At 57.2% G+C, this 20400-nt stretch overlaps 1 protein-coding gene across 2 annotated transcripts in view; it reads left to right on the top strand.

Moving 5' to 3' along the window:
• The window catches only part of BMERB1 (bMERB domain containing 1), a 99090-nt gene that overhangs the window by 30088 nt on the left and 48602 nt on the right, over positions 1 to 20400 (top strand). For both annotated transcript variants that reach the window (XM_038417891.2, XM_043494128.1), the window contains exon 2: positions 1674 to 1797. In XM_038417891.2, the coding sequence (XP_038273819.1) occupies positions 1674 to 1797 (124 nt within the window). The remainder of the gene's footprint in view (positions 1 to 1673; positions 1798 to 20400) is intronic.

The following is a 20400-nucleotide window of genomic DNA, read 5'->3' as shown; positions in this document are numbered from 1 at the left end:
ATTCCATATTTGCTTTTTTTCAGTCCTCTGGTACTTTTCAATTCTCCTCGACTTTCCAAGAATAGGTATTGGTAAGTTAGCCAATACGGGAGCCATGTTGATTGGGGGTATTCTAAGGAAAACCACACCTAGATGTCTTCCTCTGTGTTAATAATAATGTCTATTTTTTATATAGCACTTTCCATCATTAGATCTCAAAGCACTTCACAATCTTCTTAATATATTTATCCTCACAACACCCTTGTGAGACAGGAAAGTATTTTTCCCCAATTTAACAAATGGGGAATGGAGAGGCCAAGTGACTTGCCCAAGGTCTCACAAGGCGGCTATGGCAAAACAGGGAATTGAACCCTTGTCCCAGGTCAGTGCCCTAACCACTAGATGCTCACTGTAATATGAGACCTTAAGAGCAGTTGGGTAGAGTAAAAAGGAAAACATAAGGAGATTGATGGTGCTTGAAGAGGGATAAAGCAACAGAGGGGACTGTAGCTTTATTCATATTCTAAGTCTTCTGTGTACAAAGTTATGTTCAGCTGCCTGGGTCTGGTGTTTATGGTGGTACTTTCATAATTTGTTTCCTTGTAATTGGTAGAGCTGCATTCTCCTAATTCAGATATGCAGCTAATGCTACAATTTCATTTTTTGTGTCCTGTACATGTGTTCAAATGTAGCTAGTGAGTTTGGGTGTCTCAGTTTTTGTTATTTAATCGGAGACTAAAGGGGCTTAATTTTCAGAGGCCAACTGCTCAGCACTGCCTGAAAACCAAGCCTCTTTAAGGTGCTTCCCAAAAACTGAAGCACCCCAAAATCATTAGTCACGTTTTAAAATATTGGCCAAGATAAATAAATGTGATAAAACATCAGCATAAGGTTTCCTGGAGGTCAGAGTCCTCCTTCCCAAACCAACTCTCTGTAGACTGATAGTACCTACTTCTACCAATAGCGAAGAGAGAACATGTCAATTACACAAAAATAATAATAAAAGGGGCCTGCCTGATCCTGCCACTTGCTGAACACTTCCTACAAAGTACTGTGTATCCTCCACTCCACCTGATTTCAATGGAAATCATGATTACTAGCATTTCACAAGAAGCATTCTGTGCTTCACAGGATTAGACCCTTAGCCTCTTATACACACTCTTTAGCACAATGTTCTCTTTAGCCTCTTCTCTGATGGGCCCTTTTCTCTGGGCTGTCCTTTTAACTGCCTGAACCATTTAAATAAATGGAGTACCAGGAAGAATCATAGGAATTAGAGATGAAAAATTCTTATTACTTCATTTTGTCCATATCTCTTCCAATGCAGGATTGTTCACAAGAGTGAATTTTTGTAGCTGGTAAGTTTTGTAGCAGTTTATATTGCTATATTTTAAAAGTCTGTAGTGATATAAAATAAGGCACAGCAGCTCTGACGGTACACTGGGTTACTGTAGGTTAGGCTTTCTTATGAGCACATGTCAAATTGTATTAGACATTTACGGGAATCCTTTTATTTTTAAATGATTCAAATAATTGAAACTACCCAGCAAAACAAGAAAGATCCAGTCTACCTAGCATCCAGCTAGTATGCTACCCACATTAATTACACCATGGCCTGGCACCTCTGTGATTAAGTTGTGCTAAGATTAGTTAGACCAGCCTCATTCATTTCCTGTCTTCCTTCACACACATAGATCAACTTGACATCATCTCAATGGCTGAAACAACAATGATGCCTGAGGAAATCGAATTGGAGATGGCAAAGATCCAGAGGCTTCGGGAAGTCTTAGTCAGAAGAGAATCAGAGCTCAGGTTTATGTAAGTACCAATTCTTCTGGGAAAATGCTAAGCAAAACTAATCAAAATAGGAGTTTAGGTTTTTTTTATCCATTTGACACTTAAAAAAAATGAAGAGTGCCCATTTTAGCTGAACATTTGCAAAATGCCACTGGGAAATGACTTTTGTAGTTGCAAAGGAAGTTAAAAAATTTTATTCAACATGTTTTACAGAATTTACAAAGAGGATCTATTGCTTACAAAGGGAAAATTGGCACAATGCTTTTGGCAGATCATGTTTTCACACCAGAGCTCATTCTGGTGTGAAATTCTACTCAAGTCTCATTGAAGTTAATGGAATCTGCACATGAACACACGAGGGAAGAATTTAGCACTACTCATATAGGGCCAGATACTCTGCTGGTGTAAATTAGTGATTACATTGCATTATGTTAGTGAATTTCAGTCCAGAGCAAATGTACAGCCATAGCTTACAACCTTTTAGAAATAATAGTTTGCTGACAGAGTCTTTGGAGTGATACTGCTAAAATAAACAAGAACAAGATTGGTTTTGTCACACCTGCTTCTAGGTAATCAAGTAAATACTTGGCTATCAGCTTCTATATAGATAGAGTCAGGTCAGGCAAAAGCCTTGCCAGGAACACCTGTATCTCCCTTGACATTTTCTATATCAAACAGTGCAAAGAGATTGAAATAAATTATCCTACTGAAAGAGTACAACAGTAGCTGGCTGTCTCTCATACTTTCCTACATTCTTTCTCTTCACTTGATCTATTGTTTCCTCATTTCCAGCTTGCCTTTTTCATTTCCCCAGTGCTCATCCTCATAGCTGTTCTCAATGCTCCTTTTCTCCTGTCAGGTGGCAGAGTCAGCAGATTAACATGGAGGAGCTGACAGTCAGACTGTTGAAAAGGGAACTTTGCCAAAACTGGCACCATCTACAGTGCTTTCCCAGTGTTCTCCATAATATGGATACACTCTGCTTAATACGGAGGAGCATGGAGCAGCTGTCCACCTGCTGAAGTAGGACAGCTTCTCTGAGCACATACAACCTGTGCTGCTCTTCATTGACTTTGGGATGCAATTCAAAATGTGGATGACGATTGATAACTTTTAAAGGCCTGAATGGTCTGGGATCTGCCTGTCTTGCAGGCTGCCCCTTGCTCTATTTCCCCCTACAGCAGATAAAAGCATCTAGAATACTCTTGCTATTGGTTCACAAGGTGAGACTCTAAGGCTGGCTACAGTGACTTCTCTCCGACAAGGGCCTCTAGCATTGGAAATTGCTTCCCTTCATAGTCCCTAAGAGCCCAATATCAGTGAACTGCTGTGACAAAGACTAGTAGACATGCTGCAACATGTGTCTATTTGGTTTATTTCTTCTGATTTTTACAAATCTTCTATTTTATTCCTGAAAATGAGAGAAATATTGCCAATGTTTCCAAAGCCAGATCAGCAGGGGTTCTTTACTGCCACTCATTATAGATAGCTCATGTAAGTTGTGGTGGGTTTTATTTTTATAACTCAAACCCTGCTCCCCCTGAAGCTAATGATACAACTTCCATTAACTTCAGTGGGTCCAGGGCTAAGCATTTTACAGCTGCTCAAGCCATACATGCTTTATAAATGAATCTATAAAAATAAAATAAAAGGTAGATACTGTCATTTATGGATGAGTTTATTACTTTCAGTTGTTTCCTGAAAGTAAAGGAATTGTTGATGTCCTGAGACCAATGTTCTGATATTTAAGGCATTTCAGTAGCTGCATTCTCTTGCCAGGACTTGGGTCTCTTTTGAAAGATTTGTATAGTCAGCTGTATGGCCTGAACATGGTGAAGGGCTGAATTGGTTCTGCCAGAGTTTGAACATGTGATCACTGAGAAACTATCTATGCCATGTCTAGTGCTCAGTCTACTACGTCTTCTCCAGCTTGGATGAGAACTTCAGTCTCTTATTAGTTCTGCTGCTGCTTTAGATTTTCAGTTAATGGCATGATCAAAGCAAGCCAAAGAGTATATGGTGATGGAACCCAGAGCGTGGAAGTGTGGAGGGAGTGGGACAGAGTTTAGTAAGTGTGATTGTATTCCTTATAATTAACCAAGATGCTAAAAGACTTTCTGGTATTGGAATATTGGCCCCTTTTTGAATTCATACGAGAGTGAAAACAAAATGATGCAGTTATTCCAGATCAACTAACTGATCTAGCCACAAGCAGACTGGTTATTTTTTTCCTGTTACTTCTTCCTTTAAGCATGACTTTCCTTCCCACTCTGTGATATTGCTCTTTTGTGTCCTGCAATGCCAACCAAGTCAATGAAGTCTCACATTTACTATGTATTACTGCCTCTGCTTAAGAAAAAAGAAAATAAATTAACTGGAACATAAGTGGGGCTGACTCAGACTCTGAATATGCTCTAAACCATTAGCACAGTGGTGGTGCCACTTCCCACCTTATAACCTTTAGCTTAGTCCTCTCACCTGGGATGCTGGAGACCTGGGTTCAATTTCCCCCTCTGTCAGAGGGTGAAGAAGGATTTGAACAGGGGCTCCCATTCTTAGGGGAGTGCGTTAATCACTAAGATATGGGATAATGTGATGTCCAGTGTCCTCCTCTCTTGTTTAGTCTCTCCTAAATTTGGATAAATAATTAAAGCTTCATTAGGCCAGAGAGACTAAGACTGAGAATATCTTAGTGGTTAGGGCACATATGTGGGAGGTGGGGAACCCAGCATCCAGTCTCCCTGCTCCAATGACTAATTATTTATACAAAGTGGAACAACTTCAACAGGAGAGATTAAGGGAGCCCCAAATCTGAATATCCCAGAACTCAGTGGTTAGAGCACTCACCTGACAGGAGTGGGAGACCCCTGTTCAAATCCCTTCTCTCCCTGGCTGAACTGGGGTCTCCCACAACCCAGGTAAGTGTTCTAACGAGGGGGCTAAAAGGTATAAGATGGCTCCTCCTCCAGCCAGACTTTGAACAGGTCCTGATCCAGTACGTGGTGTGACGGGGCAAGGCCAGATGGCTATAGAAAAGTAGTCTTATTGGGATCCGGGAAGTGGGCGGGCGAAGCCCGTCCACTGCTAAAGGATCCCCCCCAGCCTAAAAGGGGGACCCACAGGACCTAGATACCCAAAAAATTCCGGGGGACAACTAATGAAATAACAGGGACAGGAGTGCGGTCAAAGGGTCAAACAAAGGGAACCGGACAGGGCACCAAGCAGAGAACCCCGGACAGCACCCACTGCTCCTCAAAGGCGTCAAGGGAGTCAGAGGACGCTGCCCAGAGGAACTCTGCCTGGATACGTGAACGGACCGAGGATAGGAAATAGGCCCCACAGTCACAGGAGACTCCATCGGCCAACCTCCTCACTCTGGTTTTATAGATGGCCATTTTAGCTAGGGCCAGGAGGAGGTTGACCAGGAGATCCCGTGACTTTGTGGGGCCACGGATAGGGAGTGCATAAACGAGAAGGTGAGGGGAGAAGTGCAACCAAAAACGTAATAAAATATTGGTGAGGAGCCGAAATAGGGGCTGGATTCTGGCACACTCCAAGTATACATGTGCCAGGGTATCCCTCACGCCGCAAAAGGGGCAGGTGTTTAGGATTGAAGTGAACCGCGCCAAGTACACGCCTGTGCTCACGGCTCCGTGAAGGAGCCACCAACTGACATCCCCGGCGGGCCTTGGGACTAAGGTGGAATATAGGCTGGCCCACCGGGGCTTCTCACCCTCCAAAGGTGGCAGGAGGTCCCGCCATTTTGTATCGGGGCGGGACACGAGGGTGAGGGCGTGAAGGGTGTGGAGCACAAGCGTGTATAGATATTTTCTTGGCGCGGTTTGAAAGCAGACTGGCTGCATCTCATGCAGCCGGCTTCTAGTGAAGGGGTCGGTTGGGTCCACGGGGCAGGGGTCCAATTAAAAGGTTCAGCGGGCCTGGGGTAATGGGTGGGCGGGGCGTGCCCTCGTGCAGGACCCGGTCGAGATGAACCCGAGCAGCGGGCGGCAAAACAGCCTTCACCTCCTGAAATATGCGCCGGGGAGTACAAGATCTGGAAAGCCCCATGTGCTGAGCGAGCGTCAGGGGATCCAGCCAGTCTCCCCGGTCATAGTCCAGGAGGTCTCCGACTCTTGTGACCTCCGCCAGGATCAACCTCTGGCGCACCGAGCGGGACTCCGCCACCTGCACATGGAGCTGGGGGTTGTGTAGCAGGGGCTCCGCGAGGAGATCTGCCCCCTCGGTGGCCGCCACGGATCTGGTCGTTGAAAAGAGTTTCCAGGTCCAGAGGAGTTCCTGGTAGAAGACCAGCAGCCTGGAGAGGTCTTGCGGAAGACCTCTCGGATGGAGATAAAGGAGCTGCTGGTCATATCGGAGCCCTCGGAAGCGGCGCAAGAAGGTGTGCGCCAGTATGCTCCACGCCGGACTATCTGCACCATAAAGGAGCCTCTGCAGGGTCTGGAGGTGGAAGACATGGACCTGAGTAAGCAGACATTTTAGGCCCTGCCCTCTCTCCTCCAGAGGTAGATGAAGAACCCCTGCAGGGACCCAGTGCAGTCCTGACCAAAAGAACTCCAGAATCGATGTCCGGAGGTTGGCCAGGAAACCCGGGGCTGGGACCAGGGTGTTGAGCCGGTACCAGAGCATGGATAGGACTAGTTGATTAAGCACTAGCGCTCTCCCTCGAAGGGAGAGGCACCAGAGTAGTCCTGTCCATTTCCAGAGCCGCTCTTTCACCCCGCCCTCTAAATTCTGCCAGTTCTCCGGCGGAGAGGGATGCGTGGCAGAAAGGTAAATGCCGAGATAGAGCAGCGGACCCGTGCTCCACCGGATGGCCTGAAGCGCGGGTGGGAGGGAGCTCGCTTGCCGCCAGTCCCCTACCACCAAGCCAGAGCTCTTGATCCAGTTGACCCGCACGGAGGAGGCTGCCGAATAGATGGCCTGGCAAGCCTCCACCCGCACCAAGTCGCCCGGGTCCTGGACCACGAGGAGCACATCATCAGCGTATGCCGACAGGACCAGCCGCAGCTCCGGCTCCCGCAGCACCAACCCTGTCAACCTCCTGCGGAGGAGACAGAGAAAGGGCTCGATCGCCAGAGCGTACAGCTGGCCCGAGAGGAGGCACCCCTGCCGTACTCCTCGCCCGAAGCTGAACGGTTCGGTCAGGGTCCAGTTGAGCCTGACCAAACACTCTGCGGAGGCGTACAGCACCTGGAGAAAAAACTCACAAACCTGGGTCCGAAGCCAAACGCTTGCAGAGTGCTCAGGAGATACCCATGATCCACTTGTTGAACGCCTTCTCCTGATCTAAGGACAGGAGGGCGAACGACAGAGCATCCCTACACCCAAGTTCCAATAGGTCCCGGACCAGATATAGGTTGTCGAAGATGCTGTGGCCCGGGACAGTGTAGGTCTGGTCTGGGTGGACCACATCCGTCAGCACGGACCCTAGCCGCAGCGAGATGGCTTTTGCCATGACTTTGTAGTCCGTGCTGAGGAGCGAGATGGGACGCCAATTTCGTAAATCACGGAGGTCCCCCTTCTTCGGCAATAAGGCCAGCACGGTTCGCCTGCACGAAGAGGGAGGACCCCGCTCTGCAAAGATTCAGCCCAGACGGTGACTAGGTCTGGGCCGAGGACGTCCCAGAACACGCGGTAGAACTCCACGGTCAGCCCGTCCATGCCCAGAGATTTATTGGTGGGCGTGCGACGGAGGGCTTCCGAGAACTCGGCCAGAGTGAGAGGCAGCTCTAGCCGGTCTCGGTCGCCTGTGCTGACTGTTGGGAGCTCCTCCCAGAGCACTCTGCAAGCGTTAGGATCGGTCGGATCCAGGGACAAAAGGCTTGCGTAGAAGGCTCTCGCCCTCCCGCACATCTCCACCGGATCCGTGAGGGGGGTGCCATCTTCTGCCAGTACGCAGATGACATGTTTCTTAGCCCCCCTCTTTCTCTCCACGGCTTAGAAGAAGCGGGAGCCGTGATCCATCTCCTGAAGGAGATGGATGCGGGATCGAACAAAGGCACCCCGGGCCCGATGGTCCTCGAGGGTCCGGAGCTCCTCCCGCTTCTCCCAGCACGCTCCGCAGAGGGGTGGATCCTCGGGGCTGGCGGCCAGATGCCTCTCCAGCTCTAAGACCTCCCGTTCCAACTGCTCTATCACCGCATCCCTCCGTCGGCTGGCTCCCCGGGTGTAGTCACAGCAGAAGAGCCGGGCACACACCTTCCCTAGGTCCCACCACCGCCGCGCCGAGGGAAAGGCATGCCGCTGCCCTCGCCAGGCCAGCCAGAAGTCCCGGAAGGACGTCACGAAGCCCGCATCCTCCAGCAAGCTGTTGTTAAAATGCCAATAGGCTGGCCCCGGCCTCTCCGCGCAGAGGGAGGCTGTCACGTTGGCTATATGATGGTCAGAAAAAGGGGCCGGCCGGATGCTTGAGGAGTGGGCTCGTGAAAGATGAAAGAGTGATAAATAAATGCGGTCCAACCGGGAGTGGCGCGACCGATGGGCCTCCACCCGGACAAAGGTGAACGTGGAAGTGTCATCCGGGTGGTGGTTGCGCCAGACGTCCACCAGGGAGTGGTGTTCGACTATCTCCTGGAGGACGGCGACGGCGGCCGGGCTCTGCTCGGTCCCCGAGTGGTCCCGCTCCTCGAGGGTGATGTTAAAGTCCCCTCCCAGGACCAGGCACTCATGAGGATCAAAGGTGCCGAGGAATGCGGACGCCTGCTGATAGAATTGAAGCCGCTCCAGGCTCGCTGCTGGGGCATAGATGTTGATGAGGTTGACTACGAGCCCCTCCATGTGGACCTGGAGGTGCAGCAGGTGGCCCAGCTCAGCCTCGGCAACCCCCAGCACCTCGGGCCGTAGGTCGGGGGAGAACAGGGTCGCCACTCCAGCCGTACGAACTGTGAGATGACTAAAGTAGACCCTGTCCCCCCAATCCAGCCGCCAGCTGTCTTCGGCAGTCGGATCTGTATGGGTCTCCTGCAGGAAAACCACAGAGTACCTCCCCTCCCGAAGGAAGGAGAGCACCTGGGACCTGTGAAGACCCATCCTACAGCCGCGGGTGTTCAATGTTGTGATGGTAAAAGGTGCCATGAGGAGGGCTGAGGGGATCCTCAACGGCAGGGACGCTCGCGGCTCCCGGCAGGGACGCTCGCGGCTCCCGACGGGCCGCGCAGCAGTTAGTGACCCACCCCGTAGGTGAATAAGGAGTCACGGAAGAGGCGGACCTGCTGGTAGGCCGCGGTGCCCTGCCTCCCGGTCCTTTTACCCTCCCCCATGAGGGCTCTTGCGGCCCGGAGGATTTGATTAAAGTCCCCCCATCGCTGGAGAGCAAGCTGTACTTTGTTGCGGGAGCCACGGACGTCTTCTAAGAACTCCCGCAACTCCTCTCACAGCGCATGGGGGGCTGGGGTTACAGTCTGGTTATTCCCCGACGGGGCCCTTGGTACAGCCCCGTGGCCCACCGAGACGGGCAGACAGGGTGCGGACCCCCGACGGGGCTCCTGATGGGTTGAGCTGAATGTTGGGGCGATGGGGGCGGCAGAGGGAGGATAGCAGCCCCTGGTGAGTCGGGACGGGTAAACACAAAGGCCGCTCCCTGGGAGTCATCTGTTGGAAAAGAGAAGGAGACAGCCCCAGGGGTGGCAATAACATTTCGGGAGGTGGATGGGATAGGGGTAGGGGCAGGGTTAGAGGTGAGAGTCTGGGCGGGGAGAGGGCTCTCAGTGATGCCGGGCGCAAGCTCTATGCTGGATTTGGCAGCCACGGCATCAGTAGGTGGACTCTCTTCTGTAGGACCCTCTCCTGGGACGGAGGTCGAATGCTCCTCGCCAACGAGGGGTGCCCCTGGTGGCTCAGGTCCCGGCTGCATGGCACTGGCCGTCACCTCAACAGGCTCGGCGGCTCTCAGCGGGGTGCCCTCTGCAGCCGGTTTGATGGAGGAGTCCAGGGGCTCTTCGGAGGTGGGAGCAGAAGCAACGGTTAGGGGGAGGGAACATGGGGAAAGGGGGGCTGGAGTGAAGTTGCCCAGATCGAGGCCCGCTGGCATAGGGTCGTCCTCCCCCTGGGTAACCAGGGTCAGACCCAGGGCCTCGATCTCCTCGTATATGGAGGGGAAATCCTTTTCCGCCACCCCGGGATGCTCCCCATTGGCACCTGACGCGATGATTGCTTCGGGGCACACTGGAATTTCAGATGGCGCCTTGGGGGTCTTGGAGGGGAGGGACTCCCGTGGAGGGGAGATACTGCCTTCCAGTACTGCCACGTCAACCCAGCCGGCTCTGGTGGATGGAACACACCCTTGGGTAGAGCGGAAGGCTCGGCTTCGGTGCCCCCCTTCCTGGTCTTCAGGGGGGCCTCCGCGTCAGCTGGAAGAAGCGGAGCTCGAGCCTTCCGCTTGCCCCACTTCCCCTGGACTAAGGCCCAGCCCTCTATGGCATCATCCGGGGGCTGCTTAGCGGGGGTTGTGTCAGGGGGCAGAGGCGATGGCTCAGGGACTCGAGGGGATAATGGTGGGGCAGCACAAGGGAGGGAAGATTCCCCTTGGGGCGGGCCCTCTCCCATGCCCGACGGTGTCCCTGCTGCACCCTCCTCCACAGGCCCCGCCAGATTGCAAGCAGCCAGGGCGGGGCTCTCCCGCTCGTTTGGGCATAGTTGGGGAGGTGCCCCTTGGGCCTGAGCGGGAGCAATGGTGGACTGGGAAGGAGGAGGGGTGGTTTCAGGCGCCGGGCAGCAGGGGCGCCAGCGATGACGGGGCCAGTGCCCTGCCGGGGCTCGGGGTTCCCGGATGCCCCTCCTTGCCGGGCCAAGGGGCAGTTCCTCCGGACGTGCCCCATCGCCCGGCAGAGGTAGCACCGGGCCTCCCCCGTGGAGTAATGCACCCGGTAACGGGCCCCTTGGTAGGGGACTAGGAAGGACCCCTCCAGCACCTCTCAGTCACGCGCCGCTGGCGGCAGTTGAAGCTGCACTTGCCATCGGAACGAGAGGACGTGACGGAGGGCAGGGTCTTTGCAGCCCAACGGGAGAGGGCTGATGACAGAGATGGGCTTCCCCAAGGAAGAGAGGGTGGGTAACAGGGCGGCATTGGGGAGAAAGGGAGGGACGAGGTCAGGACCAGGTGGACACCCAGGTCCTATAGCGGCTCTAAAGGAACAAACACGCCCCCTACTGCCAGGCCCTTCTCCATCGTCTCCTGGGCAGCGGCCTCCGATGTTAAGAAGAAGACGACCTTGCCGTACATTTTGGAGGCCGCCACAATGGCCGTGGGCCCCACCACCCTTGCCAATGCCCACACATAGGTCTCCACATGGGGTGAGGTGGGCACCAGGAGGCAATGGACGCCGTGCTTCCTGGTCATGGTGGGAAAGGGGCCCCGGCCGCTATAGATGGTAGAAGAGGCAGTGGGCAGGAGAGATGACGTAGCAGCGGGGGGGGGGGGGCTGCCGCCACCTGGGCCTACGCCTTGGGGGCCGGGGGAGGGACACCCGCAGAGCTGGTGGAGGGAACAGCGGGGAGGGATGCCCCAGCCTGTGGTGGGGCCTGGTCATTGGGGGCAGCCCCTGCCATGGAAGGCCTGGTCTTTTTAGCGGGGCCCTTCCCGGTGGCTGGGGGGGCTCCCCCCAAATCTGAGGGGGTGAGAGACGTGGCAGCAGTGGAGGTCACCCCAGTACCCGTCGCTGCTGGTGCCCCAGCAGGGGCGATGGCAGATGGTTCGGCAGCGGAGGTAGAAGCTTGGGGGGGTGACGGAGGGGCAGGCGGGGGAGGGGCAGCTCGGGCTGCTGGAGGGACCCCACCCGTCTCATCCCCCGCCATCATGAGCAAGGAGAGAAGGGAAGACACCAGAAGGAGGAGGGGAGAGGGGAAGCAGGTCGACCACTCCTCCCCGCTAGGCTGCAGGCAGGGGAGGAGGGCGCCAAAAGGGGTGGGCTGGATGGGGGAAAATCAGGGGTTAGGGGTCAGTCACCAACACAAGGTGGAATTCCGGCTCCTCTTGGTGCACTAGGGGAGGGGGGGATACAACAACATTTGGGGTGCAGTGAAAAGGGTTGAAACTAAAATGGGGAGTTGCACAAGTGCATGGGAGTGGGCATGGGCACACGGAGCAAGAGGCTAAGCGGTCTGGAGGTAGAACAGGGAAACCAAGGGGCTAGCTTCAGAGGCTGGGGCAGGGCAAACAAACAAAGGCTGCAGAAGGAAATGGGCGGGGCAGGCAAACAAACTGAAGCTAGTAAGGGGGGCTGGGGCAAAAGGGGGGGCAAAGCTACAAGTGGCAAATGGGGCAGGTAGTAAAGGGCAAAGCTGGGGGTAGGCAGTCCGGGGGGGGCATATGCACCCACGTGCATTTGCACAAGTCTTTTTAGGCTGGCTGCTGCTTCTGGCCCAAAGGGTGGAAATAGGGCATGGCAAGCCAAGCAAGCAGCTGAGTCCAGAGGCAGGAGCTGAGGCAGATGGTATACAGCCAGTGGGGGTGGTGGAGGGGGCAGCAGTGGTGGTAGTAGTGGTGGGGGTGGGGGGGGACAGATAGATGGATCGGGGGGCAGCTCCACGCCACACCTCCTGTGTCTCTACAAACACAGTCAAAACCCCCACCACAAGAGCACAGTTTGAAATTACTCAGTCTTAGGTCCCCTCCACGGTGGTCTGTAGAGTCTATAGGTGCTGCCCCACTGGCAGATGATCCTCTTCTTCTCCTCCTCGGGCTTCAGCAGCTCCAGGCAGCGGCCTCTGCAGCAGCAGCAGCTCCAGGAGCTCCAGGTGGTGGTCCAGGCAGGCAGAATGGACCCCTCTCAGGTGGTGGTGCTGGTGGTGGTGGTGTCCACAACAGCAGTGGCTGGGGTCCCTCACTCCTCCTCTCTGGGGAGTGGGCTAGCAGCCCCCCCCCGGGGCTGCAGTTGCAGCAGTAGCAGCACCCAAGTGTGAGGGGTCCAGCAACCAGGTAGCAGAGAAGGGGGGGTGGGTGTCTGGCCCAGGCAGGGGAGCAGCTGGAGCAGCAGGTAGAGTGTAGGGCCTAGCAGTAGCAGGAGTAGCAGCTTCCCACCTTCCTCCAAGCTAGACGGCTATGGGAGAGCAGTCTTATTGGGATCCGGGAAGTGGGCGGGCGAAGCCCGTCCACTGCTAAAGGGTCCCCCCCAGCCTAAAAGGGGGACCCACAGGACCTAGATACCCAAAAAATTCCGGGGGACAACTAATAAAATAACAGGGACAGGAGTGCGGTCAAAGGGTCAAAAGAAGGGAACCGGACGGGGACACCGAGCAGAGAACCCCGGACAGAGCCCACTGCTCCTCAAAGGCGTCAAGGGAGTCAGAGGACGCCGCCCAGAGGAACTCTGCCCGGATACGTGAACGGACCGAGGATCGGAAATAGGCCCCACAGTCACAGGAGACTCCATCGGCCAACCTCCTCACTCTGGTTTTGTAGATGGCCATTTTAGCTAGGGCCAGGAGGAGGTTGACCAGGAGATCCCGGGACTTTGTGGGGCCACGGATAGGGAGTGCATAAATGAGAAGGTGAGGGGAGAAGTGCAACCAAAACGTAATAAGATATTGGTGAGGAGCCGGAATAGGGGCTGCAGCCTGGCACACTCCAGGTAGACATGTGCCAGGGTATCCCTCACGCCGCAAAGGGGCAGGTGTCTGGGATTGTGGTGAACCGCGCCAAGTAAACGCCCGTGCTCACGGCTCCGTGAAGGAGCCGCCAACTGACATCCCCGGCGGGCTTTGGGACTAAGATGGAATATAGGCTGCCCCACCGGGGCTCTGCACCCTCCAAAGGTGGCAGGAGGTCCCGCCATTTTGTATCGGGGCGGGACACAAGGGTGCGGGCGTGAAGGGTGTGGAGCACGAGCGTGTAGAGATGTTTTCTTGGCGCGGTTTGAAAACAGACCGGCTGCATCTCGTGCAGCCGGCTTCTAGTGAAGGGGTGAAGGGATCGGTTGGGTCCACGGGGGAGGGGTCCAATTAAAAGGTCCGGCGGGCCTGGGGTAGTGGGTGGGCGGGGCGTGCCCTCGTGCAGGACCCGGTCGAGATAAACCCGAGCAGCGGGCGGCAAAGCGGCCTTCACCTCCTGAAGTATGCATCGGGGAGTACAAGGTCTGGAAAGCCCCATGCGCTGAGCGAAGGTTAGGGGATCCAGCCAGTCTCCCCGGTCATAGTCCAGGAGGTCTCCGACTCTTGTGACCTCTGCCAGGATCAACCTCTGGCGCACCGAGCGGGACTCCGCCACCTGCACACGGAGCTGGGGGTTGTGTAGCAGGGGCTCCGCGAGGAGATCTGCCCCCTCGGTGGCCGCCACGGACTTGCTCGTTGTAAAGAGTTTCCAGGTCCGGAGGAGGTCCTGGTAGAAGACCGGCAGCCCGGAGAGGTCTCGCGGAAGACCTCTCGGATGGAGATAAAGGAGCTGCTGGTCGTATCGGAGCCCTCGGAAGCGGCGCAGGAAGGCGTGCGCCAGTATGCTCCACGCCGGACTATCTGCACCATAAAGGAGCCTCTGCAGGGTCTGGAGGCGGAAGACATGGACCTGAGTAAGCAGACATTTGAGGCCCTGCCCTCCCTCCTCCACAGGTAGATGGAGAACCCCTGCAGGGACCCAGTGCAGTCCTGACCAAAAGAACTCCAGAATCGATGTCCGCAGGTTGGTCAGGAAAGCCGGGGCCGGGACCAGGGTGTTGAGCCGGTACCAAAGCATGGACAGGACTAGTTGATTAAGCACTAACGCTCTGCCTCGAAGGGAGAGGCACCGGAGCAGTCCTGTCCATTTCCGGAGCCGCTCTATCACCCCGCCCTCTAAATTCTGCCAGTTCTCCGGCGGAGAGGGATGCGTGGCAGAAAGGTAAACGCCCAGATAGAGCAGCGGACCCGTGCTCCACCGGATGGCTTGAAGCGCGGGTGGGCGGGGGCTCGCCTGCCGCCAGTCCCCTACCACCAAGCCAGAGCTCTTGACCCAGTTGACCCGCGCAGAGGAGGCTGCTGAATAGATGGCCTGGCAAGCCTCCACTCGCACCAAGTCGCCCGGGTCCTGGACCATGAGGAGCACGTCATCAGCATACGCCGACAGGACCAGCCGCAGCTCCGGCTCCCTCAGCACCAACCCTGTCAACCTCCTTCGGAGGAGACAGACGAAGGGCTCGATCGCCAGAGCGCACAGCTGGCCTGAGAGGGGGCACCCCTGCCGTACTCCTCGCCCGAAGCTGACCGGTTCGGTCAGGGTCCAGTTGAGTCTTACCAGACACTCTGCGGAAGCGTACAGCACCCGGAGAAAGTTCACAAATCTGGGTCCGAAGCCAAATGCTTGCAGAGTGTTCAGGAGATACCCGTGATCCATCCTGTCGAACGCCTTCTCCTGATCTAAGGACAGGAGGGCGAACGACAGACCATCCCTACACCCAAGTTCCAATAGGTCCCGGACCAGATATAGGTTGTCGAAGATACTGCGGCCCGGGACGGTGTAGGTCTGGTCTGGGTGGACCACGTCCGCCAGCACGGACCCTAGCCTCAGGGAGATGGCTTTTGCCATGATTTTGTAGTCCGTGCTGAGGAGCGAGACGGGACGCCAATTTCGTAAATCGCGGAGGTCCCCCTTCTTCGGCAATAAGGCCAGCACGGCTCGCCTGCACGAAAGAGGGAGGACCCCGCTCTGCAAAGACTCGGCCCAGACGGTGACTAGGTCTGGGCCCAGGACGTCCCAGAACACGCGGTAGAACTCCACGGTCAGCCCGTCCATGCCCGGAGATTTATTGGTGGGCATGCGACGGAGGGCTTCCGAGAACTCGGCCAGAGTGAGAGGCAGCTCTAGCCGGTCTCGGTCGCCCAACTGACCGTCGGGAGCTCCTCCCACAGCACTCTGCAAGCGTTAGGATCGGTCGGCTCCAGGGGAGAAAAGGCTTGCGTAGAAGGCTCTCGCCCTCCCGCACATCTCCACCGGATCCGTGAGGGGGGTGCCATCCTCTGCCAGTAGGCAGATGATATGTTTCTTAGCCCCCCTCTTTTTCTCCAGGGCGTAGAAGAAGCGGGAGCCGCGATCCATCTCCCGAAGGAGACAGATGCGGGATTGAACAAAGGCACACCGGGCCCGATGGTCCTCGAGGGTCCGGAGCTCCTCCCGCTTCTCCCAGCATGCTCCGCAGAGGGGTGGATCCTCGGGGCTGGCGGCCAGATGCCTCTCCAGCTCTAAGACCTCCGGTTCCAACTGCCCTATCACCACATCCCTCCGTCGGCTGGCGCCCCGGGTGTAGTCTCGGTAGAAGAGCCGGGCACGCACCTTCCCTCGGTCCCACCACCGCCGCGCCAAGGGAAAGGCACACCGCTGCCCTTGCCAGGCCAGCCAGAACTCCCGGAAGGACGCCACGAAGCCCGCATCCTCCAGCAAGCTGTTGTTAAAATGCCAATAGGCTGGCCCCGGCCTCTTGGCGCAGAGGGAGGCTGTCACGGTGGCTATATGATGGTCAGAAAATGGGGCGGCCGGATGCTGGAGGAGTGGGCTCGTGTAAGATGAAAGCGTGATAAATAAATGCGGTCCAACCGGGAGTGGCGCGACCGATGGGCCTCCACCCGGACAAAGGTGAACGTGGAAGTGTCATCCGGGTGGTGGTCGCGCCAGACGTCCACCAGGGAGTGGTGTTCGACTATCTCCTGGAGGACGGCGCACGGCGGCCGGGCTCTGCTCGGTTCCCCGAGCGGGTCTCGCTCCTCGAGGGTGATGTTAAAGTCCCCTCCCAGGACCAGGCACTCATGAGGATCCAAGGTGCCGAGGAATGCGGATGCCTGCTGATAGAATTGCAGCCGCTCCAGGCTCGCTGCTGGGGCATAGATGTTGACTGAGGTTGACTACGAGCCCTCCATGTGGACCTGGAGGTGCAGCAAGGTGACCCAGCACAGCCTCGGCGACCCCCAGCACCTCGGGCCGTAGGTCGGGGGAGAACAGGGTCGCCACTCCACCCGTATGAACTGTGAGATGGCTAAAGTAGACCCTGTCCCCCCAATCCAGCCGCCAGCTGTCTTCGGCGGTCGGATCCGTATGGGTCTCCTGCAGGAAAACCACAGAGTACCTCCCCTCTCGAAGGAAGGAGAGCACCTGGGACCTGCGGAGACCCATCTTACAGCCACGGGTGTTCAATGTTGCGATGGTAAAGGGTGCCATGAGGAGGGGCTGGGGGGGATCCTCGCTGGCAGGGATGCTCGTGGCTCCCGGCGGGCCGCGTAGCAGTCCGTGACCCACCCCGTAGGTGAGTAAGGAGTCACGGAAGTGGCGGACCCGCTGGTAGGCCGCGGCGCCCTGTCTCCCGGTCCTTTTCCCCTCCCCCATGAGGGCCCTTGCGGCCCGGAGGATTTGATTAAAGTCCCCCCATCGCTGGAGGGCAAGCTGGACTTTGTTGCGGGAGCCACGGACGTCTTCTAGGAACTCCCGCAACTCCTCTCGCAGCGCATGGGGGGCTGGGGTTATGGTCTGGTTGCTTCCCGATGGGGGCCCTTGGTACAGCCCCCTGGCCCAGCGGGACGGGCAGACAGGGTGCGGACCCCCGACGGGGCTCTTGATGGGTTGACCTGAATGCTGGGGCGATAGGGGGCGGCGGAGGGAGGATAGCAGCCCCTGGTGGGTCGGGACGGGGAAACACAAAGGCCATTCCCTGGGAGTCATCTGTTGGAAAGGGGAAGGAGACTGTCCCAGGGGTGGCAATAATATCTCGGGAGGTGGGCGGGAGAAGGGCAGGGGCAGGGGTAGAGGTGAGAGTCTGGGTCGAGAGAGGGCTCTCACCGATGCCGGGCGCAAGCTGTCTGGTGGATTTGGCAGCCACGGCATCAGGAGGTGGACTTTCTTCTGTAGGGTCCTCTCCCGGAAAGGAGGTCGAATGTTCCTCACCAGCGAGGGATGCCCCTGGTGGCTCAGGTTCCAGCCGCGTGGCACTGGCCGTCGCCTCAACTGGCTCGGTGGCTCTCAGCAGGGTGCCTTCTGCAGCCGGGTTGATGGAGGAGTCCAGGGGCTCCTCGGAGGTGGGAGCAGAAGCAACGGTTAGGGGGAAGGAGTATGGGGAAAGGGGGGCTGGAAAGAAGTCGCCCAGATCGAGGCCCGCTGGCATAGGATCGTCCTCCCCCTGGGTGACCGGGGTCAGACCCAGGGCCTCGATCTCCTCATATATAGAGGGGAAATTATTTTCCGCTACCCCAGGATTCTCCCCGCCGGCACCTGACGCGATGATTACTTTGGGGCACACTGGGATTTCAGATGGTGCCTCGGGGGTTCTTGGAGGGGAGGGACTCCCGTGGAGGGGAGATACCGTCTTCCAGTGCTGCCACGTTTTCCCCAGCCGGCTCTGGTGGATGGAACACACCCGTGGGTACAGCGGAAGGCTCGGCATCGGTGCCCCCCTTCCTGGTCTTCCGGGGGGCCTCCGCGTCAGATGGAAGAGCGGAGCTCGAGCCTTCCGCTTGCCCCAGCTTCCCCTGGACTAGGCCCAGCCCTCCATGGCATCATCCGGGGGCTGGCTAGCAGGGGTTGTGTCAGGGGGCAGAGGCGATGGCTCAGGGACTCGAGGGGATAATGGTGGGGCAGCACAAGGGAGGGAAGATTCCCCTTGGGGCGGGCCCTCTCCCATGCCCGACGGTGTCCCTGCTGCACCCTCCTCCACAGGCCCCGCCAGATTGCAAGCAGCCAGGGCGGGGCTCTCCCGCTCGTTTGGGCATAGTTGGGGAGGTGCCCCTTGGGCCTGAGCGGGAGCAATGGTGGACTGGGAAGGAGGAGGGGTGGTTTCAGGCGCCGGGCAGCAGGGGCGCCAGCGATGACGGGGCCAGTGCCCTGCCGGGGCTCGGGGTTCCCGGATGCCCTCCTTGCCGGGCCAAGGGGGCAGTTCCTCCGGACGTGCCCCATCGCCCGGCAGAGGTAGCACCGGGCCTCCCCCGTGGAGTAATGCACCCGGTAACGGGCCCCTTGGTAGGGGACTAGGAAGGACCCCTCCAGCACCTCTCAGTCACGCGCCGCTGGCGGCAGTTGAAGCTGCACTTGCCATCGGAACGAGAGGACGTGACGGAGGGCAGGGTCTTTGCAGCCCAACGGGAGAGGGCTGATGACAGAGATGGGCTTCCCCAAGGAAGAGAGGGTGGGTAACAGGGCGGCATTGGGGAGAAAGGGAGGGACGAGGTCAGGACCAGGTGGACACCCAGGTCCTATAGCGGCTCTAAGGAACAAACACGCCCCCTACTGCCAGGCCCTTCTCCACCGTCTCCTGGGCAGCGGCCTCCGATGTTAAGAAGAAGACGACCTTGCCGTACATTTTGGAGGCCGCCACAATGGCCGTGGGCCCCACCACCCTTGCCAATGCCCACACATAGGTCTCCACATGGGGTGAGGTGGGCACCAGGAGGCAATGGACGCCGTGCTTCCTGGTCATGGTGGGAAAGGGGCCCCGGCCGCTATAGATGGTAGAAGAGGCAGTGGGCAGGAGAGATGACGTAGCAGCGGGGGGGGGGGGGGCTGCCGCCACCTGGGCCTACGCCTTGGGGGCCGGGGGAGGGACACCCGCAGAGCTGGTGGAGGGAACAGCGGGGAGGGAGGCCCCAGCCTGTGGTGGGGCCTGGTCATTGGGGGCAGCCCCTGCCATGGAAGGCCTGGTCTTTTTAGCGGGGCCCTTCCCGGTGGCTGGGGGGGCTCCCCCCAAATCTGAGGGGGTGAGAGACGTGGCAGCAGTGGAGGTCACCCCAGTACCCGTCGCTGCTGGTGCCCCAGCAGGGGCGATGGCAGATGGTTCGGCAGCGGAGGTAGAAGCTTGGGGGGGTGACGGAGGGGCAGGCGGGGGAGGGGCAGCTCGGGCTGCTGGAGGGACCCCACCCGTCTCATCCCCCGCCATCATGAGCAAGGAGAGAAGGGAAGACACCAGAAGGAGGAGGGGAGAGGGGAAGCAGGTCGACCACTCCTCCCCGCTAGGCTGCAGGCAGGGGAGGAGGGCGCCAAAAGGGGTGGGCTGGATGGGGGAAAATCAGGGGTTAGGGGTCAGTCACCAACACAAGGTGGAATTCCGGCTCCTCTTGGTGCACTAGGGGAGGGGGGGATACAACAACATTTGGGGTGCAGTGAAAAGGGTTGAAACTAAAATGGGGAGTTGCACAAGTGCATGGGAGTGGGCATGGGCACACGGAGCAAGAGGCTAAGCGGTCTGGAGGTAGAACAGGGAAACCAAGGGGCTAGCTTCAGAGGCTGGGGCAGGGCAAACAAACAAAGGCTGCAGAAGGAAATGGGCGGGGCAGGCAAACAAACTGAAGCTAGTAAGGGGGGCTGGGGCAAAAGGGGGGGCAAAGCTACAAGTGGCAAATGGGGCAGGTAGTAAAGGGCAAAGCTGGGGGTAGGCAGTCCGGGGGGGCATATGCACCCACGTGCATTTGCACAAGTCTTTTTAGGCTGGCTGCTGCTTCTGGCCCAAAGGGTGGAAATAGGGCATGGCAAGCCAAGCAAGCAGCTGAGTCCAGAGGCAGGAGCTGAGGCAGATGGTATACAGCCAGTGGGGGTGGTGGAGGGGGCAGCAGTGGTGGTAGTAGTGGTGGGGGTTGGGGGGGACAGATAGATGGATCGGGGGGCAGCTCCACGCCACACCTCCTGTGTCTCTACAAACACAGTCAAAACCCCCACCACAAGAGCAC

Source organism: Dermochelys coriacea, chromosome 10 (genome assembly GCF_009764565.3).
Source record: "Dermochelys coriacea isolate rDerCor1 chromosome 10, rDerCor1.pri.v4, whole genome shotgun sequence".
Taxonomy (NCBI): domain Eukaryota; kingdom Metazoa; phylum Chordata; order Testudines; family Dermochelyidae; genus Dermochelys; species Dermochelys coriacea.
The sequence above is the reverse complement of the archived record's forward strand: the minus strand, read 5'-3'. Positions and strand labels throughout refer to the sequence as shown.